Source organism: Solanum pennellii, chromosome 2 (genome assembly GCF_001406875.1).
Source record: "Solanum pennellii chromosome 2, SPENNV200".
Classification (NCBI taxonomy): domain Eukaryota; kingdom Viridiplantae; phylum Streptophyta; class Magnoliopsida; order Solanales; family Solanaceae; genus Solanum; species Solanum pennellii.
This window is the reverse complement of record NC_028638.1, coordinates 54,738,011-54,757,956: the sequence shown is the minus strand read 5'-3', so window position 1 is coordinate 54,757,956 and position 19,946 is coordinate 54,738,011. Positions and strand designations below refer to the sequence as shown.

Sequence of the window (19,946 nt, the reverse complement as noted above, 5' to 3'; positions counted from 1 at the left end):
CAATCATTGATTTGAGAATGCAAGAAATATATTTGAAATGAAACATATTATCAGAGTATTCAATTTAATTAACTTTTGAATTTTATTATTCTATACACATAATATGTGAAGATGTTTATTATCTATCAAATATTTTTACGTAGTTTATATGAATCTTTTATCTTTATATTTCATATAAAAGATATAGATTAAAATATAGTAAACGAGTTAATAATTTTTTTGAAAAAACATATTCTCATTCGAGGTTGATTATATTGAAATTTAATAATAGCGTAACATTTTGGATAACATCCTTAAAAAACAAATTTGACAAATGATAACAATTATCTTTGATATAGGTGTAGCTAAAGAATCTAAAATACCAATAGATGTGATTCATGCAAAAATCATACAAATTTAAATAGTATATTTGAAAAAGGAACAAAAACGATTGAAAAATGAAATATTCAAATGAGTTTTATCATATCAATATGAAAAAGGATAACAAGACGTGTAGATGTATTTTATTAGTATTTTTCAGTTATTTATAATATAATTCTTATGTATTCAAGAAAAAAATTACATCGGAGTATATGTTGTAATATAAAGATTCAAACTCATTGATATTCCAATAAAATGTAGAAAGTGACATATTAACCACATGTCCAAACAAAAAAATTACTAAGAAAATATATATTGACATTTGACATATTGATTAATAATGTACTATCCCTCATTTAATAGATTATAGATGTTAAATTTGTTAAGTTTCATTTCAACCGTCATCTCAAAACGATATTCATAATTAATATATAAGTAAAAAAAATAAAGTGATAATATTACGTTTGAAAATAAAGAGAGCTATAGAATTAATTAAAAAAAGTAATCCTTTAATATTTATTTTAAAGACCGCGCGAAGCGCGGCCAAATTCCCTAGTGTTAAGGAATTTGAGAGCCTCTCTAATTACGTGTTTGCCTGTAAAACCTGAAGCACCTATAATTATCATATCGTAAGTTGGGCTTGGGTTCGGGCTGGGCTTTTGTGATATGGCCCGATTTGAAATTGTAAAATATGTTGGATAGTCTAATATTTTTGGCAGAATGGTCCTACTTCTTTTGTATGCAGTAACAATGGTCCACATCTTTTGGCAAAATGATACACTTATGACCCAGATTCCGTCAGTTACTTTTTAAGGAAAAATTACATAAATTTATACATTTTAAAAAATAATTACTGATTTTAGCGATACTTTTTGTTTATTACCATTTATAGCAATGCTTTGTTAAATCTGTAATATGTATTAAACTTGTATTTTAAATGAATTAAAAGTGATCAAGTGAGGTAAAAATATTATTGCTATAAATGGTAAATATTTTTTTATTATAGTATATTTATGTAAGTTTCCCTACTTTTAACGGAGAGAAAAATTCCACGTACACCTCACGTGATTCTTTTCTTTCCCGCCAAACTTCAATATCAATGCTCCTCCTCCTGTATTGCAGATTTGCAGTGCATTTATGGCGCCATGATAAGGTAAATGACCAAATCACATAATTGTTACACAGAAAATAATTGTTAAAATTAATATAATATATTTATAAGTTATGATGAAATCTATATATTATTATATACGAAATAATCAATAGAATAACTAATATCTATATAAAATAATAATATATAAATTTACTCATAATTAAGCCGTATTTTACTAATACATGCATAATTTTAGTCAGTTACCCACCTACCTCTTACGGTTAGGCCTAAGGAGGTTCTCTTGATTTTATTTTAGTAAAAATTTAAGGAATCCCATAGTGTAATTCAATAATTACATTCTGTCCCGACAAATTTAGTATTTACTAAAAATCCCTTAAAATTGTTGTGGCGTGATACTTTAGACTCTAGTGATACATGGTAAATGATACATGGTAATTTAAAAACTGTTAAGAATAAAATGGGGGAAAAATGGAACAATTAAACTTGTTAACTAAATCAGCTTAATTTACGGTAACAGAATCAGCATTAATTCAGCACGTAATTGGATAATAATTTCAAATTTTGAAAATCAAAGATTATATCATCTATTTTGAATACATTTTTTATGAACATCCTGTTAAATATGATTATATATGTATCATCAAGCACAGTTGATGGCGCAGTTATTAAACTTATTGAATGATACCTTATAACAATTTTCAAAACCTCATGATACATAGAAAATATTATAATACACAACAAATTCATGTATCAATGCATCGTCTAAAACACTATACACACTGATTCAAAATGTATCAGCAAGCACACTTGATGGCGCAGTTATTGAAATTAATCACTGATACATGATAAAATATTTCAAAAACTCTTGATACATAGGAAATCATATGATACACATCTAATTCATGTATCAAAGCATAGACTAAACATTATAATCAACTTAGTACTTATGTATTAAACCTATTGTCTGATACATGATAATAATTTTCATAATTTTTTGATACATATTGGATTCCTTAAAATTTTTACTAATTTCAACAACAATTTTAAAATAAGTATAAAAAATACAAGCCCGAAACAATGTAGGCCTGACAACAATGGTTGCTGCTTCTTTTTTCTTTTTTGTTGTATTTTGACAACCTTTGATTTTGATGTTTCGCCAGAATCTTTGTTTGAATCCTTCTGAAGATTCATAGGATCATGGAAAGACTTTTTTCTATTTTCTTTCCAATTTTATCGTCCGAATCATATATCCTTCTATTAATTAACGGATCCATTACCATGATGTAATAGAACAATTAACCAAAACAAAAAAAAGGAAGAAAAGAAGAACTGATGATGGAGTAATAAGAAAAGAAAGAAACTAATAACAGATGTTGGGTTAGGAAGAACAAAGACGATGATGGAGTAAGAAGAACTGAAGACGTGATGGAGTAAGAAGAACAATAAGAACGGGAGAGCAATTGTCCAGTTTTTTGAAATTTCAAATTTTTTGAATTTTGAAATTCAAAAAATTTCAAAATTGGGTGTTTTAATTAAAATTAATAATTTAAAATCCAAAAACTGATTTAGAAGATTGAGTGTTTTAGTGGAGAAAAAATAGGCATTATATTGGGGAATTGTGTATTATAGGAGAGAGAATGTTATGTATCTATACACTTCTACTAGAATTAAAAAAAAGGGAATTATGTAATATTAAAAAAAAGAAGGGAAAATTAGAGAATACAAAACTTATAGTTGTGTATTTAAGTTATTTTTCCTTTATTGTATTTTATAGGCTGCTTATATTACTTTTTCTTTTTTTTATAATAAAATATCTGAAAAAAATATATATTCTAAATTTATTTCGTGAATGGTTGAGAGATCTTAATTCCCAAAGCAATCGACTCTCCTAATAGAAATAAATTGGATGTAAATTTTTTTTACCCAAAATGGTAGCTCTGCTTCTTTTATTGCAACAACAGTACTGCTTCTTCTGATAGACCATTTTGGTTTAGAAATCATTTAATTTGGATTACCGTTTGTCAGTTACATTATTCTGAAATTCTTCCACGTAGAATACCATTGGAATACGTATTTATACGTTTCAAATTTACAAGACAAATAATTAACATCTTATTATATTTTTTCTATTTTATTCTTACGTCTAGAAATGATTTAAGAAAGTAAATTATCAAAAACAAATTTCAAAAAATTAAAATATTAAAGGACGTCTATAAACTGCATACTGTTAGAATAGGTTTAGGTTTACGTTTACTGGGCTTAAGCCCATTGTAATTATGTAATTATATATATTCGTTGTGCTAATGGAAAACCCCCAAGCAGTTGCAATTCTACTGCCATATACAATTCTACATGGTATCAGAGCCTCGACCAGGAATCAAATCCTAGCCGAGAGTCGACCATCGTCGTTGTCGACCATCGTCATTGTCGATCATCGCCGTTGTCGACCATTTGTCGACCATCGTTTCTGCAGTATATCGTCGCTGCCCATCTGCCTGATTTCCGCAGATCTTCTGATCTGTACAGTCCAACAACTTAATAGAAAATCATGACTGTCGATTCCACTGCGAAAATTCGACCGATTCATGATCCAAGCTCCGTCTACTATTTGCACCCGTCTGAAGGACCAAGTAATTCTCTTACTAAATACCTACTGAAGGGAGATAATTTTGACGTTTGGGAGCGAGCTGTTTGTAACGCACTCGAAGGCAGAAGCAAGATTGGTTTTTTATATGAAAAGGGATTTCCAAAGCCCACGAACGAGTTGGAACTTGATGCCTGGAAAGCAAACAACTCAATTATATGTTCATGGATTTTTAACAGTGCCGACGAGACAATTCAGCCAAGTATCGTCTCTCACAAAATTGCCCACGAATTATGGACTGATATAACGGCAAGGTACGGAGGCACGAATGCTCCAAAATCGTGGCAATTAAAGTCCGATCTACAAATGTTGAGACAAAAAGGTCAATCTGTAGTCTCGTACTACAATCAGTTTATAACTATTTGGAACCAATTGTATGGTTCGATTGATCCAACTTGTGGGTGTATATGTCCTGCAGCAGCGAAAATGCGTCTTCGATTTGAGGAGGAGAAAACACATGCGTTTCTTCTCGGACTCGATGATACACAATTCGGATCCACTCGTTCCCAGATTTTCGGCACCCGCCCACTTCCCGTTCTTAATGAAGCTTACTATCTTGTCTCTCAAGAGGAGAGACACAAGTCGATTGTGCGCAACCGTGATGAACAGACCGATGGACTAGCATTCGCCGTAGAAACTCAACCCACACCACCTCCGAAATACAAATGCACTCATTGCGGGAAAAATGGTCATTCCACTGAAAGGTGTTTTCTTTTGATTGGTTTTCCCAATGGAGGAAGAAGGGGTCGTGGGGGAGGACGAGGGGGTCGAGGAGGTCGTGGTCTACAGTCTGGCCGCGAACAACCTTCAGGTCGCAGCGGTGGCATGGCTGCACACGCAGACAGCCCAAACTCACCAGCAGTCACGACAGGCAGCAGCCAAGGCGGCAACTTTCCAGGACTGTCGACTGAGCAAATGACTCGACTGCTGCACATGCTTGATACTCCTACACAATCAGGAAATAACACGGGTACGGTTCATGCTTTGTCACCCGATTGGTTAATTGATAGTGGTGCCTCACATCACATGACGGGTAATTTTTCCTCACTTTATGATATTATACCTGTTCCTGAGTGTTCTATTGGTCTCCCGGATGGCACTCGTGTTGTGGCAAATTACTGTGGTAGCGTACAAATTTCTGTCAATCTAATATTGAAAAATGTGTTGTTCGTCCCTAATCTGAAATGCAACTTGATTTCTGTTGGATGCCTGATTAAATCCAACAAGTGTCGTGTGATTTTTGATGATTGTTGTTGCGTGTTACAGGACCGTGTTTCGACAATGGAGATTGGTCGGGGTACAGCTCGTAACGGGGTATACGTGTTCCAGTCTCAAGCTTTCGTGTCCGCTTCTAGAGTCGACCAAGTCGAGTTGTTGCACAAGCGATTGGGTCATCCATCTCCTACAATTTTATGTTCCCCTCCTTTTAATAAAACCCCCTTAGATATCAAACAATTGGAGTCGTGTGAGATTTGTTTTTATTCCAAGCAAACTCGCTCAAAATTTCCTACAAGTTCTAATAAAGTTGCTTCCATTTTTGATTTAATTCATTGTGATTTATGGGGTCCTTATTCTACCTGTCTATCTTCTGGGTCACATTATTTTTTGACTATTGTAGATGATTACTCTAGAGCTATATGGGTGTACCTCATACGCGATAAAAGTGAAGTCACAACTTGCTTAAAACAATTCTTTATCTTGATCCAAACTCAATACCATAAAACTATAAAAATTATCCGATCTGACAATGGTACCGAATTCTTGAATAACCCTCTTCGTCAGTTCTACCACGACATGGGCGTCCTTGTCCAAACATCATGTGTCGGAACCCCCCAACAAAATGGGAGAGTCGAGCGCAAACACCGTCACATTTTAAACGTGGCACGTTCCTTAATGTTCCAAGCGTCGCTACCAGTCGAATTTTGGGGGGAATGTGTCCGTACTGCAGTTTACCTCATTAATCGCACACCTAGCCGTGTCCTCGGTGGCAAGTCTCCATTCGAAATGCTAAATACAACTCCACCAGATATTTCCCACTTGCGTGTTTTCGGGTGTCTCTGTTTTGTCCGCAATATCCAGCGTCCACCCAACAAATTCGCCCCTCGCAGTATAAAATGTATGTTCCTAGGTTATCCTTCCGGGACGAAAGGTTGGCGGGTATACGATTTGGAAACTCATCGCTTCTTTCATACGCGTGACATCGCGTTTGATGAAACGATATTTCCGTTCGCACCTACACCTACCAACCAGCAGCCCACGCAACACACACCAACAGTCCCAAGAACAGCAGATTTTCCCGTCACTGCCACACCAACAGCCCAACGAACAGCAGACTCTCTCGTCACTGTCTCAACCATGTCGCCCAACCCAAGCACTGTTACCATTAATCAGCAGACCAACAATATGCCACAACAGCCCGACTCCACTGCCTCCACAGAACCTGCAACAGCCCCCCCTCCCGTCGACGAAGACGCAGGTCCACCACCTGCTCGAACGTCAAGTCGCGTTCGCCATCCACCCGGTTACCTTTCTGAATATGTGTGTCAATCTGCCGCTCACGTACCTCCCGTTACACGCCCTTCGATCACCCATCGTTCAGGTACACGGTTCCCTATCACTAACTACATTCATTATGAAAAATTGCACGACAGGTATCGTGGTTTCTTGGCTGCACTCTCTGCTACAGACGTCCCCCGATCATTTCGGGATGCTGTAAAATTTGCAAATTGGAGGGAGGCTATGCACTCAGAAATTCGAGCTTTGGAAAACAATCAGACTTGGGTGTTGACTGATCTTCCAGCCGGTAGACGAGCTCTAGGATGTCAATGGGTGTACAAGACAAAATTCCATGCTGATGGATCTAAAGAAAGGGACAAGGCACGACTGGTTGTTCTAGGAAATCATCAGGAATTTGGAACAGACTATACGGATACGTTTGCTCCGGTTGCCCGAATGGGAACTGTGCGAATTTTGTTGTCCGTTGCCGTTGCCAAGAATTGGGAGATTCACCAACTTGATGTAAATAACGCCTTTTTACATGGGGATATTACTGAAGAGGTCTACATGCGACTTCCACCAGGTTACTCGAATGCCCACCCAGGCAAAGTATGTCGACTGAAAAAATCTCTATATGGTCTCCGCCAATCACCCAGAAATTGGTTTGCAAAACTGACAATTGCATTGAGGCGCTATGGTTTCAAACAAGCTCATAAGGATCATACTCTCTTCATTTTCCGACGCGGCGCTGACTTTCTGGCCATCCTGATTTACGTAGACGACATCTTAGTCACAGGTAACAACCTCAATCTATGTGCTTCATTCAAAAAATATTTGCACAACTGCTTTCAGCTGAAGGATTTGGGGCCTTTAAAATATTTCTTGGGAATCGAATGTGCCCGTTCGTCAACTGGTTTAGTGCTGTGCCAACGCAAATACGCACTAGAAATTCTGCAGGAGGCCGGACTCACTGACTGCAAACCAGCCTCGACTCCTTTGTCTCCAGGTCATGGCCTGGCCACGTCGACCAGCGCACCAATTCGCGATCCCAGCAAATATCGCCGGTTGGTTGGTCGTCTCATCTATTTGACAATTACGCGTCCGGACTTGGCTTATTCGGTACATCTCCTGTCCCAATTTATGCACGAGCCCAGAGTTGACCATCTCAATGCTGCTATGCGAGTGCTACGCTACATCAAAGGTCATCCAGGTCAGGGCATTCTTCTCAGAGCAGACAGTAACTTACAGATTATGGCTTATTGTGACTCAGATTGGGCTACATGTCCACTCTCCAGAAAGTCTGTCAGCGGGTATTTTGTTATGTTGGGGAGATCTCCTATTTCTTGGAAGACCAAGAAACAGCCTACAGTATCTCGTTCTTCCGCCGAAGCTGAGTACCGGGCCATGGCTGACACTTGCTACGAGATTCGGTGGATTCAACACATCCTCGGATGTCTTGGAGTCGCGACTACCTCAGTTCCGAGGTTATATTGTGATAACCAATCTGCCCTGTATATCGCAGCTAATCCAGTATTTCATGAGCGGATGAAGCATGTCGACATTGATTGTCATATCGTACGGGAATGTGTACGACGTCGCGAACTCTCGACTCACTACGTTCCCACAAAACTCCAGCGAGCTGATCTGTTTACTAAACCTCTGTCTCATCCTAACTTTTCATTTCTCTTATCCAAGCTGGGCATTCACGATGTTCATGCTCCAACTTGAGGAGGAGTGTTAGAATAGGTTTAGGTTTACGTTTACTGGGCTTAAGCCCATTGTAATTATGTAATTATATATATTCGTTGTGCTAATGGAAAACCCCCAAGCAGTTGCAATTCTACTGCCATATACAATTCTACACATACTACTCGATGATTTCAATAGGGAAAATTACCTGACTCTGACTATTAGTGTCTGTTTGGATTGACTTATTTAGGTGTTTTTAAGTCAAAATAGTTTTTTTAGCAATTTTAAAGTATTTGGATAAAGTTAAAATAATCGAAAAGTCACAAGTTAGAAATCCTAACTTGTGGCTTTTGACTTATAAGTCATAAGTCAAAAGTCAATCCAAACAGATCCTAAATAATTATTTGTTGAGAAAGATGTACTATTGTGATGAATAAATTTTATATAATGCATCAAATACACAAAATTATAAAATACTTACTTGATATTAATATAAAAAATTAATAACTTGGGTTTGTGATAATTTGTAAAATACATATGCTTGTGACAAGTAGGATAAATCACAAAAAAATATGTGAATTTTTCTTACTAATATTATAAAGTGACTTTTTTATAGTCGAAATAAACATAAAGTGAATTTTTTTATTATTATTAATTTTTTCTTGATTTATTTCATTATTGGAGATGAATTTCTCAATCAATTTGTTTGTTGATTTAAGAAAGAGTTGTGTAGTAATTCTAGGAATATTAATGATAGATAAAAATAGATTGATGTATAATCTTTGAATGAATAATTTTAGAAAATAATATTACATAACTATTTATAAAATATCTATATTACATATAGATGTAGTCATTTTGTTGGGAGGAATAATGGTCACATACTATACTTAAACGTAAGAAGGCAAGTTTTAAAATATTCTTAGACAAGATTAGGGCATAAAACTCCACTTGTAATGTAATGAAAAGAAGAGGAAAAGATATAAACTAGTTCCAATTAAGGGATAGAGAAACATCTATGATATTCTTGATACATTATTATAATTTCTTTAGTTATTATAGGGGGATTAATGACCCTAATCCCAACTTAGGCATTGTATTTAGCTGTAAAAGTGAACACACATGTATTTTCTATATTTTAATTTATTTAACATACTTCAGGTTCAAGAGTAAAACAAGAAAATTTATATTTATGATTTATTTGTATGTTCTTAAATTACTTCGAAATTGTTAAAGTTGGTATGTTCAATTTAAATACAAGATAAAAATAAAAAAGTTGAACTCTCAAAATTTAACGTATATTATATAAATCAAAGCACAAGAGAAGGGAAGAAGAAGCACCTTAGTAAATGAGAAATTGAGGAAGAGCAAGCCTTTTCAAAGGTTAAGCATTTCTTTTAGTGGTTGTTTTTTGGGAAGCTCAGCTGGGGGCTTTAAATAGGGATAAAAGGTTTCGTTCATCTCCATTACACTTTTTGTTTTATATTTTTAAGTGCATAATAGGTAGAGTAACATTTGTCCTATTTATTTTTTATAGGTATATATTGAAATAATTTAATAAATATCTTAATCATAATTAAAATAATTGTTGAATATTGAGAAAACGTTCAAAACTTTGTTAACCAAAAAGGTATCTCGCCTAAATATTTTAATGTCAATTAATATCACTAATTTTACAAATATCCAGATATTAAATTCCTCCCACTCCCCAACTTGCGTGAAGGCTTAGAGTCCTTTTCGCTAGGTTTAAAAACTTCTCAAAAGATATAATTCAACAAAGATCTAGCATTGAACGTAAAATCAGTCATTAACTATCATCATTGTCTTGACCCCATCCCATTTTTGAGCCAATTCCCCCTTGGTACTGCCAAAAAATGACCCCATCCCATTTTCATTTAACTAGACGCAACAATAGGGTTAGGTGATTTGATTGTTATAATGATAATATTTACATTTGTTACTCAAAAAAAAAAAAAAGGATAGATGTATTTGAAAAAAAAGAGAAGTGGGTGTGATATAAGTATAGCCAAATTTGGATAAGAAAAACTCAAATATTTCGTAGTTGGGATTTTGGAGATTAGATAATTGTGAGCTCTTACCAATAAATACTCTTTCTTTTACTGTGTTCGTTGATCACTTATTTTACATAATGCTAAAAAATTATAAATAAAAATACGATTTTACTAAATTTACTTCTTAAGAAAAACCTTTTGGAAATTTTTTAAGCAATATGAACACTTAAAAAAGATTACAAAATCATATATATATTATTTTTCATTTCTTTTAGGAAAATATTATTTAGGATGTTTTCTTACTATTTATTTAAATTTATTCATATCTTATGATATTTTTTTTAATTAGATATTGTACTCTATAAGAACAATTTCTCTGCATGTACGAACACCTCTTTAGCACACAAATACAGCTTCTTCACGTACCTTTTCTTTAAAAATAATAATAATTATGAGATGTTTAATTAGTGAATAAATGAATGTATGAAAAGATTATGTGAGTCTAATTTTTTTAAAAAACTAGGCGGGAGGATCTACACAGAGTTGTTTAGTAGCTGATTGAAATTATGCGAGTATTAATAATATTGAGATTAGCTGTGGATGAGTTCATATGTCATTTTATGTCGATATTAGTTATTATACTTTTTATATGAGTCCAAAGCCTAAAGGGTGAAAAATATTAACAAAAATTCCAAAATGATATATGCAATTTTTTTTAACCAAAACGGTAAAATTGCTGGGAAAGTAACGATTTTATCAACCTGAGTTAAGGAAAATCACTGCTATAGCAGCAATTTGTTCAATTTTTTTTTTTAAAAAAAATTAAACCAAATAGCTGCCAAGGCAGCGATTTTCCTTATCAATTTTTCTTCTTATTATTTTTTTAATAAATCGCTGCAATAGCAGCAATTTTACGTTAGTTTTTTTTGAATTTTTAAGTAAATTGCTGCCGGCGCAGTGATATACCAATTTTTTTTAATTTATAAACAAGTCGCTGCAGTAACAGCGATTTATGAAAGTTTTCTTTATTTTTTTTTAATTTTTAAATAAGTCATTCTTTCTTTCAAATGTCCCTACCCCCTATTCTAATATTTATTTTAATTTTCAGTATTTTTAATTTAATAAGAAAAAACTCAATCTAAATAATGTGATCAAAATATTTATTATTATTATTATTATTATTAATAATAATAATAATAAAAATAATATAATATGATACATTATATAACGAACGGAACAAGTTATTTTTTCTCCACTAAAATAAAATTCTTTTTCTTGAATGAAGACTCTAAGAAGTAGCCAAAAACAGATTCTTTTTTAACCCCTCCTTTTAAAAATTAAAAAGTCGCTGCACTAAATTAAAAAAAATCCATAAGTCGCTGTGTTGGCAGCGATTTACTTAAAAATTAAAAATTGGTAAATCGCTAAAAAAAATTAAAAAAAGAAATTTAACGTAAAATCACTGTCTTTGCAGCGATTTATTTAAAAATAATTAAAAAATTGATAAGGAAAATTCTGCCTTGGCAGTGATTTGGTTTAATTTTTTTTTTTTAAAAAAAGCAAATTGTACAAATCGCTGCTATAGCAGCGATGTTTCTTAACTCCGACGGACAAAATCGCTACCTCCCTAGCAATTTTACCGTTTTGGTTAAAAAAAATTTCATATACCGTTTTAAAATTTTTGTTAATTTTTTCACCCTTTAGGCTCCGAACTCCTTTTTATACCGCATAAAATAATAAATAAATTTTATCATAACATGTACATGTATTAATTATGTGGTTTCTAAATTATCAATCAAACATTATAATAATTCATATATAAACAATTTATTTCTTAACTATCTACCATAGATGAGAAAATTAGTGAAATGACAAACATATAGAGTATATTTCATAATATAACTATAGTTTCGATTACTTTTGATCCTTGACTACAATTTCGTGAAATTTTTTCATTCACTTTTCTGATTGTATAAAATTCAGAATTTACATAATTCGATTTCTGATAGTTTAAATTCAAAATTTGTATAATTTAATTCTTGTTATACATATCCAAAATTTATATATGTTTATCCTATTTATTTATTCACAATTTATAAAAAAATAAATAAATTAGCATTTGTATATTATTACCATGTTTATATATTCACAAGCGAAATACACACTATAATTTTCATAGCGAACAAAATTATAATTATAAAGCCTAATTATTAATATTATAACTACAGCGTTATTAGATCTATTAAATATTATGATCTTTAATTCTTTACTATTTTAAAAAACCAAAATTGAAAGCAGCAGGCTCCCCCTATTTTCACCTATTACAGCTTGCATAGACCAGCTTTGTCATCAGGACTGACAGGAAAGAAGGCAGACAGCAAAAATGTATAAAAGGAATTTGACATAATACGTATATTACGTCATAAATTTGATTTTAAATTTTAACTTTGACCTCTAATTTTCATAATGTACAAATAGATATTTTAACTATCAAACTTTTAAATAAATAAACACATGAGTTCTACATGAAATAATACACGTAGGACACCACGTAGGATAAAAAAAGACATGTAGGATGACATGTTGGACATGTGTGTCTATTTCTTCAACTTTATACAAGTTTGTATCCATTTGTGCATATCCAAAGTTGAAGGACACAAATGTAATTTGATGCCAAGTTAAAGGGTACATTTATTTATTATGCCAAGAAATTATGTATTTCCTGTTTAGTTATTTCCTTAAATGGAAAACTAGGATAATTTTAATATATCATCTTCTGAATATGATAAATATGATATTTTAAAAAATATAATAAAAAAATAATTATAATTAATAATAAAAATAAATTAAGAATTAAATATAAAATTACTCATTAATTTCACAAAATAAATAAATATTATTCAATATTTCAAAATAATATAATGTACACTCATTATTAAATAAAGAGAGTATAAATTCTTTATCACGATCAATCACTATCTCATCTTAAAATTTATTGCACATAAATTCTAAAATCTAACTTTAGGGACCAGGCGTCCGTTGGCCATCTATTAGTATATGATTTTGACTTTACATTTGAATGAGTAAAGTTTTTAAGAAAAAATTTATCTTGTGAGAGGCTCACCTTTTCTCAGTTATATGAGGATTTTTTGGCTGACGAGTGTATAATATAGGACCCATACTTAAAACTTTTTCTTATTTATTTTCTTTCTTTCTCATTCATATAACTTTCTTTTCTCCATTCTTTTTTCCTCCTTTGTAGGTTTACGTTTTTTTTAAAAGATTTGGCCACAATGTTTAACTATTTTTTTTTATATTATTGATTTAAGGAAAACTTAAAGTAAATGGAAAACTTAAAAGTAAATGTGATGAGAAAAAATAGTTTTTTTTAGTAAGATTAAAGAAATTGAATATAGTGTAATTAAATAATTTTTGAATAAATAATTTATGTGTTTGATTATAAAAGATCATACATTGATTTATTAGGATATTTTTTTCATTTTATTATTTTATTAATAAATGGTTTGTAATGATTTTGTTTATATGTATAACTTTCTCTAAATTAAAAAACTTATTATAATTTTTTCTCTTTTGTTAGTATTCACATGTTTCTCTTATAGTAATTATTTTTTTCACATTTACTTCGTAGTTTAATTTGTATTTTTATTTCGATAATACTGAAAGTGTTTTTTTATGTTCAAAATAACTCGTATATTAATTGATTATTTTTATTTAAATTAGATATTGACAAGACATTTTTAATATATCAACGTTAAATCTTTAATTTTTGTAAGAAAATAGTAAAATCGTTGAAAATAATTTATCATATTTCTTAATAATGACTAAATTCTTCGAGTATGCATAATTTTTTCCCGAAGAATCCTATATATACCTTACCATATTTTTTTATATTATTATATATTTTTGAGAAGTCCACAAAAAATAAATAGCAACAAAAAATAAAATAAAATAAAGTAATAAAAAATCGACTTAATTAATTTGACTTGATTTTAACATATGAAAAATCATATCATTAAAAAATATTAAGTATCCGAGTTTGTTGAAGGAAAATAAGTAAAATTTTATGAAGAAATGAAAAAAGAAAAGAGAGAGAAGAAGAAGATAGAAATAGGAGAAAGAGAAAGAAATGTAGCTTTAAGCAGTGGGACCCAAATTCCACTTGGCAAAAGCTGAAAGGATGTAATATAAGTATTGTCTGTGATATAATATTTATATTTCTCACAAAATAAAATTTTTCAAAATTTTTCTAAAAAAAAATGGAGTGAAATTTCGGACTCGATCATTATGGTTAGAAATTATTTTTTCTCAAATTGTGAGGAGTTCAAGAAGAAAGTTAAACTTTATTTTTGATTTTCAAATTTGAAATTTTGTTGTGATTATTGTTGCGAAAAACTTATTAATAGATGATTAACTAAGTAGCTACAAATTGATTTGAAGTTCGTAAAATCGACTTTAAGAAAAGCTCAAAGAAATTATGAAATGATTTTGTAATATCAAACAAGGTGTTTGGGTTATACATTTTTTTTCCAGTTAATTTGAAACTAAACAGTTGTAAATTTAACCTTATAAATTTTTGCTTTGTTCTTGGCTGCGCATAATGCCAATCACCATGTATAATGTTATATATATAAGTTTCAGATGCCAAAGTTGATTCCTTTACTGTTCCTCAAACTAGCAAACAAGCATATGAAAGCGATCAAATACCTAGTCTTAATCTTTTAAAAAAGCATCTAAGTAATCAGCAGAAATCATTCTTCAATTCAGCCATGGAGATGTCTGATTCTATAGTCAACTATGCAAAGCCAGTTCACATATTATTTCTCCCAAGTGGTCTGGGAGTGGGACAAATGGTTCCATTTTTTCGATTAGCTTCCATGTTAGCTTCACGCAGATGTAGAATCACCTTCATCACTATGCTACTTGAAATATCTACCACAAAGTCCATCTTGATCAACAGCTTTTTCGCCAATCACCCACAGATCAATCGACTAGATTTTCAAATCCTTCCTTTGAATACCTCTACTTCTTCAATGAATGATCCATTCATCATGCAAATTGATGCTATTAGTAACTCACTTCACCAGCTCGACCCTCTGTTGTCTTCTTTAGATGAACCAGTTTCTGCTATTGTCTCAGACTTTATTCTTGCATCTAGTCTTTCACAAATAGCTAATAATCTCAACATTCCTCTTTACAATATCTCCACTACATCAGCTAAATTTTACTCTACTGTAGCGTACCTTCCTGTACTGTTATCTGAAGATCCTGATTCATTTAAGTACTGTTCGGGCAATCTTGAGATTCCAGGTATAGGATCAGTTCCAAAATCAAGCATCCCTCGTGCATGGTTGGACGATTCACCATCAAACTATGTATTGAAAGACTACTTGCTGCCAAATGCTCGAGCTCTTCCTCAAGTGACTGGCGTCTTTCTGAACACCTTTGACTGGCTTGAACCAGAAACAATTGCTTCCCTCGATGATGGAAGAGTAATCAGTTCACTTCCACTTGTTTTTCCTGTTGGTCCTGTGGGAAATTACAATCTAGGAGAAGACAATCAGAGTTCATGGTTAGATGAACAACCCGCTGAATCAGTTGTATATGTTAACTTTGGTACTAGAGAGCCGATTTCTGCACAACAACTAAGAGAAATAGGAAAAGGACTAGAGATATGCGGATATAAGTTTCTATGGGTGCTAAAAGAAGAGCTTCTAGAGTTGTTTGGGAATACAGTCCTGGTAGAGATGGAAAAGAAAGGGAAAATAATGAAACCAGGGGATTATGAGGCAGCTATTATGGACCATCCAGCCATTGGACTTTTCGTGAACCAGTGCGAATGGGATTCAGTGATGAATGCAGCTTGGTCAGGAGTGCCAATGATGGCATGGCCACAGCATGGTGATCAAAAGTTGAATGCAGAAGTTGTAGAGAAGGCAGGATTGGGGAGGTGGGTAGAAGAATGGGGTTGGGGTGAGGAAAATCTAGTGAATGGTGGGGAGATTGCAGAGATGGTGAAAAACTTAATGGGAGATGTTAATATGAAGGTAAATGCTATGAAAGTGAGGGAACAAGCTTGGAAGGCTAAGGCAATTGGAGGGAGCTCAGAGAAGAGGCTGAGGAAATTCATCGAAACATTAACAGCAGAACAAAAATGATGTATCTACACCATTACTCTTGATCCTTTGCTTGTAAAAATAATTGTAACTGCATCTGTACGTATGCTGTTAAAGTTAAAAGATTGCAGGCCAACAACACATGAAGAAGTTGAAAGCACAATAAGAAACAAATGCAGTAAATTATAGCAAGGTTATAGCTGTGAAGTGGAAGGTCCTGATATCAGAGATCCACAGGAGTTAACAGACCTAACAAATTGTTAAACAAAGTAGAGCTTATCCAGTAATCTAAATACGGAAAGAAAAATGTTGAGGAAGCACCACCTTAAGGAAGAATATAAACATTCAGAAAAAAAAACGTCTGGAAGAAAAACATACAATGAAAGCATAAGTAACTAGTATCATTCTCCCTTCCGAAGAAGTTCAAAATTTCCCCTGTGATAGAAGGGAACACTACCATTTAGTTAGATTGTTTTCTTTGAAATAACGTCAAAAGATATTCCATTGTGTTGAAGCCTGTCTTGGAGGTCGGTTGGACCAAACACAATCCCAGGTGGGAAAACACCTCCCTTTGGAAGATTGTTTCGTTCCTTGAGCAAAATGAGAGCACACTGGACAAGAATGATTGGAGTTGTTAAATAACCAATCTCAGGTCCCATTACTCTTGTAATTATCTCTGTATCAGGCTTCCTGTTTCCTTGTGATGCAAGACTGCCATCGCTAAACCCGTGTCCGACAAACCACATCTTAAAGGTAGCACTTGCCACTTCATCTTCAGTTGGACCTTTTTTCCTGAACCATCCAAGACTGAACAATGAAGGGAATTTCAATAGCAGCCACCTTCCTAAACCAATTTTACCAAAGAGACCAATGAACAGCCCGACTATAATGAAACGAACAACTCCTAACGGAGACTTTGAAGCTATCTTCACACCAAAGTGAGCTGGCTTTATGCTTGACCAAAATGCCTCCCTCCTCTCAACTTGTTCAGTGCTTTCATTAACACCAGGTAAACCATGAGGATTTTCAGCCAAACATGAAAGTGTTCTTCGGACCACAATTGCATCTGCTGATGGTAACTTTACGGCCCAAACACCAACTTCCTTTAGGTGGTCCATCAAAGGACCTTTAGGAGGACGAGGACCAGGAATCTAAAACAAACAGGAAAATATTAGAGAATATGTTACACAGATATAATGTGTAATTTTACAGAGGAAACACTGAAAATTACTGTACCACAGCAGCATGGTACATAGTATGGCTTTGTGCAATGAGTAATCTAGCAAATGTCGCAGGTATCAAATAAGCACATCTCTAACAACGAATCTCTATTAAAAGTATGCATGTAATAAAAGCGTTGATCCCTGTCATCCACCTATTCGAGTTATCCATCATAAGGTTATGAATTTCTACAATATGCTCATCAGCATCATCATATATTGACTAGGACACACATTTTAGGGAAAGAGTTAACTGGTTCTCAAAGTTCCACATGTAATATACCTTTTTATAATGATGCGAACATTCTGGAAAACAACCTTAAAATGATGAACTTTGATTGCAGTTTACACCTTCAAAGACATACTGATTAATTGATTTCTAAGTTGTAACGATTAATTGCTTCTTAACCTACAGCATTCTTCCAGTGAAACAAGAGAACAGAAAATATCAATTACTCTTTCTCAATACTCATGCAATCTTTTCAAAGACAAAATCACTTCTCATTTAGCATCATTCCCTGCCACATAATTGACACACCACAGGACCAGACTGCATCAAATAGTTGTTGGCCATAGCAAGTAGACTGGTGGATTCATGAAACTGAGTGTACATATTTATATGTGAATGCCTTCATAGAGGAAGAAAAGGGTGAACCATAAAACTGGAGGTTCTCACAGCAGTAATCACATTTTAATATCACTCACAAATTGGTTCAGAATATATTTATCCATATCCCATGACACAAGAACTTAAGTTTCAATCAGAGGAGAATATATTGCTTGCGAAGCATACTCCCACTTTATCAACTTCAATTTCTTCTGATATCGCTATGTAGTAGACCATTTGAATTTATGCAAAATTTTCTCCTGAACTAGAGAAGCCAGATACAAATTTACAAGTAACACAAATATTAAGTTTTTTTTTTCTTTTTCCAATGATTTGTGTAAGGCTTTAATATTATGTTGATAACCATGTTGTATGGGTCAGCTTGCGTGTCTCGTAGTCCCCCATAAAGTTCACATAACCTCAACATTTGGCTGCACACGAAGGAGAGGGTCGAGTTATATTTGTCAATTTGTCCTAAATGAGCTGTCTAATGGCTTTCAAAGAAGTTTCTGATAGTCTTTGGCTATATCCAATTCAATCCAAATTCATTAAGAAATTGGAAGTTTTACTGCACAATGGTTTGAAATGAGTATATGAGTTATGCTACGTCGTAGAACAACAATTCTTCTGTTGGGAGTTCCTTATCATTAAGTAAACTAAGATGTTACCACGACGGCAATTTAAGGGTGGCAAAACAGAGAGTCCCTGCGAGGTGTAACTGGATTACCAGAACTATAAACCTCTTCACATTGGATGGTTGGGTAATGGAATTTAGACCAAGATCATCAGTATCAACATGAAATGAAGCCTTACCACTGGACGAGGCCTCTTTGGTCTGCTCCGTCGCAGCTCCTGTAATTTGTCCACATTAGCCACACCAAGCACCGCTGACTCATACGTCCCCAAGTTTCCAACAATTCTCTTATCCGATTCTAGACTAAGGTAGGCCTCAACACTGTTAGGAACAGCCGGCGGCAGCCACTGTCTCGAATTGAACATCAACCCCAATTCAGCAGGAATAGAATCAAACCCACATGCCGAAACAAGCAAGGATCCATTTTCCACAGCCTTATCATGATACTTCACCTCCATCCTCTCCATAAACTCAGGCTCCCCAGAAATATCCAAGTAATCGCATCCAGAATCAGCACAGGCCTCAACAACAGGCTCACCATAAAGCCGAAACGGTCCGACACAGTTAAGAATGATCTTAGTCTGTGAAGCAAGGTCACGGAGGGAAGATGGGTCAGTGGTATCGGCAGTGATAATGGGAATTTCGGGTGGTGGGTTTGGACGGGAAGCCCATTGAAGAGCCTGGGAAAGCTTAGAATTGTTACGGCCAGCAATGGCTAGGTTCTTCAAGGGGGAAGAGGGAACATTGAGGAATTTGAGAGCTTCTCTAATGACGTACTTCCCAGTAAAACCTGAAGCCCCTAAGATTATCACGTCGTAAGTTGGATTCGGATTAAGGCTCTGAGACATTTTCTTCAATCGGAAATCAAAAAATAGTTGGATTGGTTTTCCGATTTCGTTAATCTCCGGGAGCTGATGAGTGATCAGAGAGTGGACTTTGGAGACGAAGAGAAGAGGTGAGGGTCGCTAGAAATGTGTGCCTTATTATTAACTGCGAGATACCCGTGATTCGGTCTCCCCAAGCCCCAACAAGTGGT

General features: G+C 33.7%; 3 protein-coding genes across 3 annotated transcripts in view; 1 reads left to right on the top strand and 2 right to left on the bottom strand.

The window, feature by feature from the left end:
• The window catches only part of LOC107009721 (probable mitochondrial saccharopine dehydrogenase-like oxidoreductase At5g39410), an 18,602-nt gene extending 8,821 nt beyond the window's left edge, over window positions 1-9,781 (bottom strand). Inside the window, exons 1-3 of the mRNA XM_015209078.2 lie at window positions 9,645-9,781; window positions 1,390-1,471; window positions 918-1,166 (exon numbers count right to left, since the gene is read on the bottom strand). Coding sequence (XP_015064564.1) covers window positions 918-1,121 — 204 coding nt within the window. The 5' untranslated portion in view covers window positions 1,122-1,166; window positions 1,390-1,471; window positions 9,645-9,781. The remainder of the gene's footprint in view (window positions 1-917; window positions 1,167-1,389; window positions 1,472-9,644) is intronic.
• A 5,321-nt stretch (window positions 9,782-15,102) lies between these two features.
• LOC107009690 (UDP-glycosyltransferase 13-like) lies at window positions 15,103-16,491 on the top strand. The gene has a single exon (XM_015209035.2). The coding sequence runs from the start codon at window positions 15,103-15,105 to the stop codon at window positions 16,489-16,491; it is 1,389 nt and encodes a 462-aa protein (XP_015064521.1).
• Window positions 16,492-16,612: 121 nt separating this feature from the next.
• LOC107009694 (probable mitochondrial saccharopine dehydrogenase-like oxidoreductase At5g39410) lies at window positions 16,613-19,911 on the bottom strand. The gene is made up of 2 exons (XM_015209040.2): window positions 19,090-19,911; window positions 16,613-17,600 (listed from the first exon to the last, which is right to left on the bottom strand). Exons 1-2 carry the CDS (start codon window positions 19,756-19,758, stop codon window positions 16,914-16,916), a joined length of 1,356 nt encoding a protein of 451 aa, XP_015064526.1. The 5' UTR covers window positions 19,759-19,911; the 3' UTR covers window positions 16,613-16,913.
• Between the last annotated feature and the right edge of the window lie 35 nt (window positions 19,912-19,946).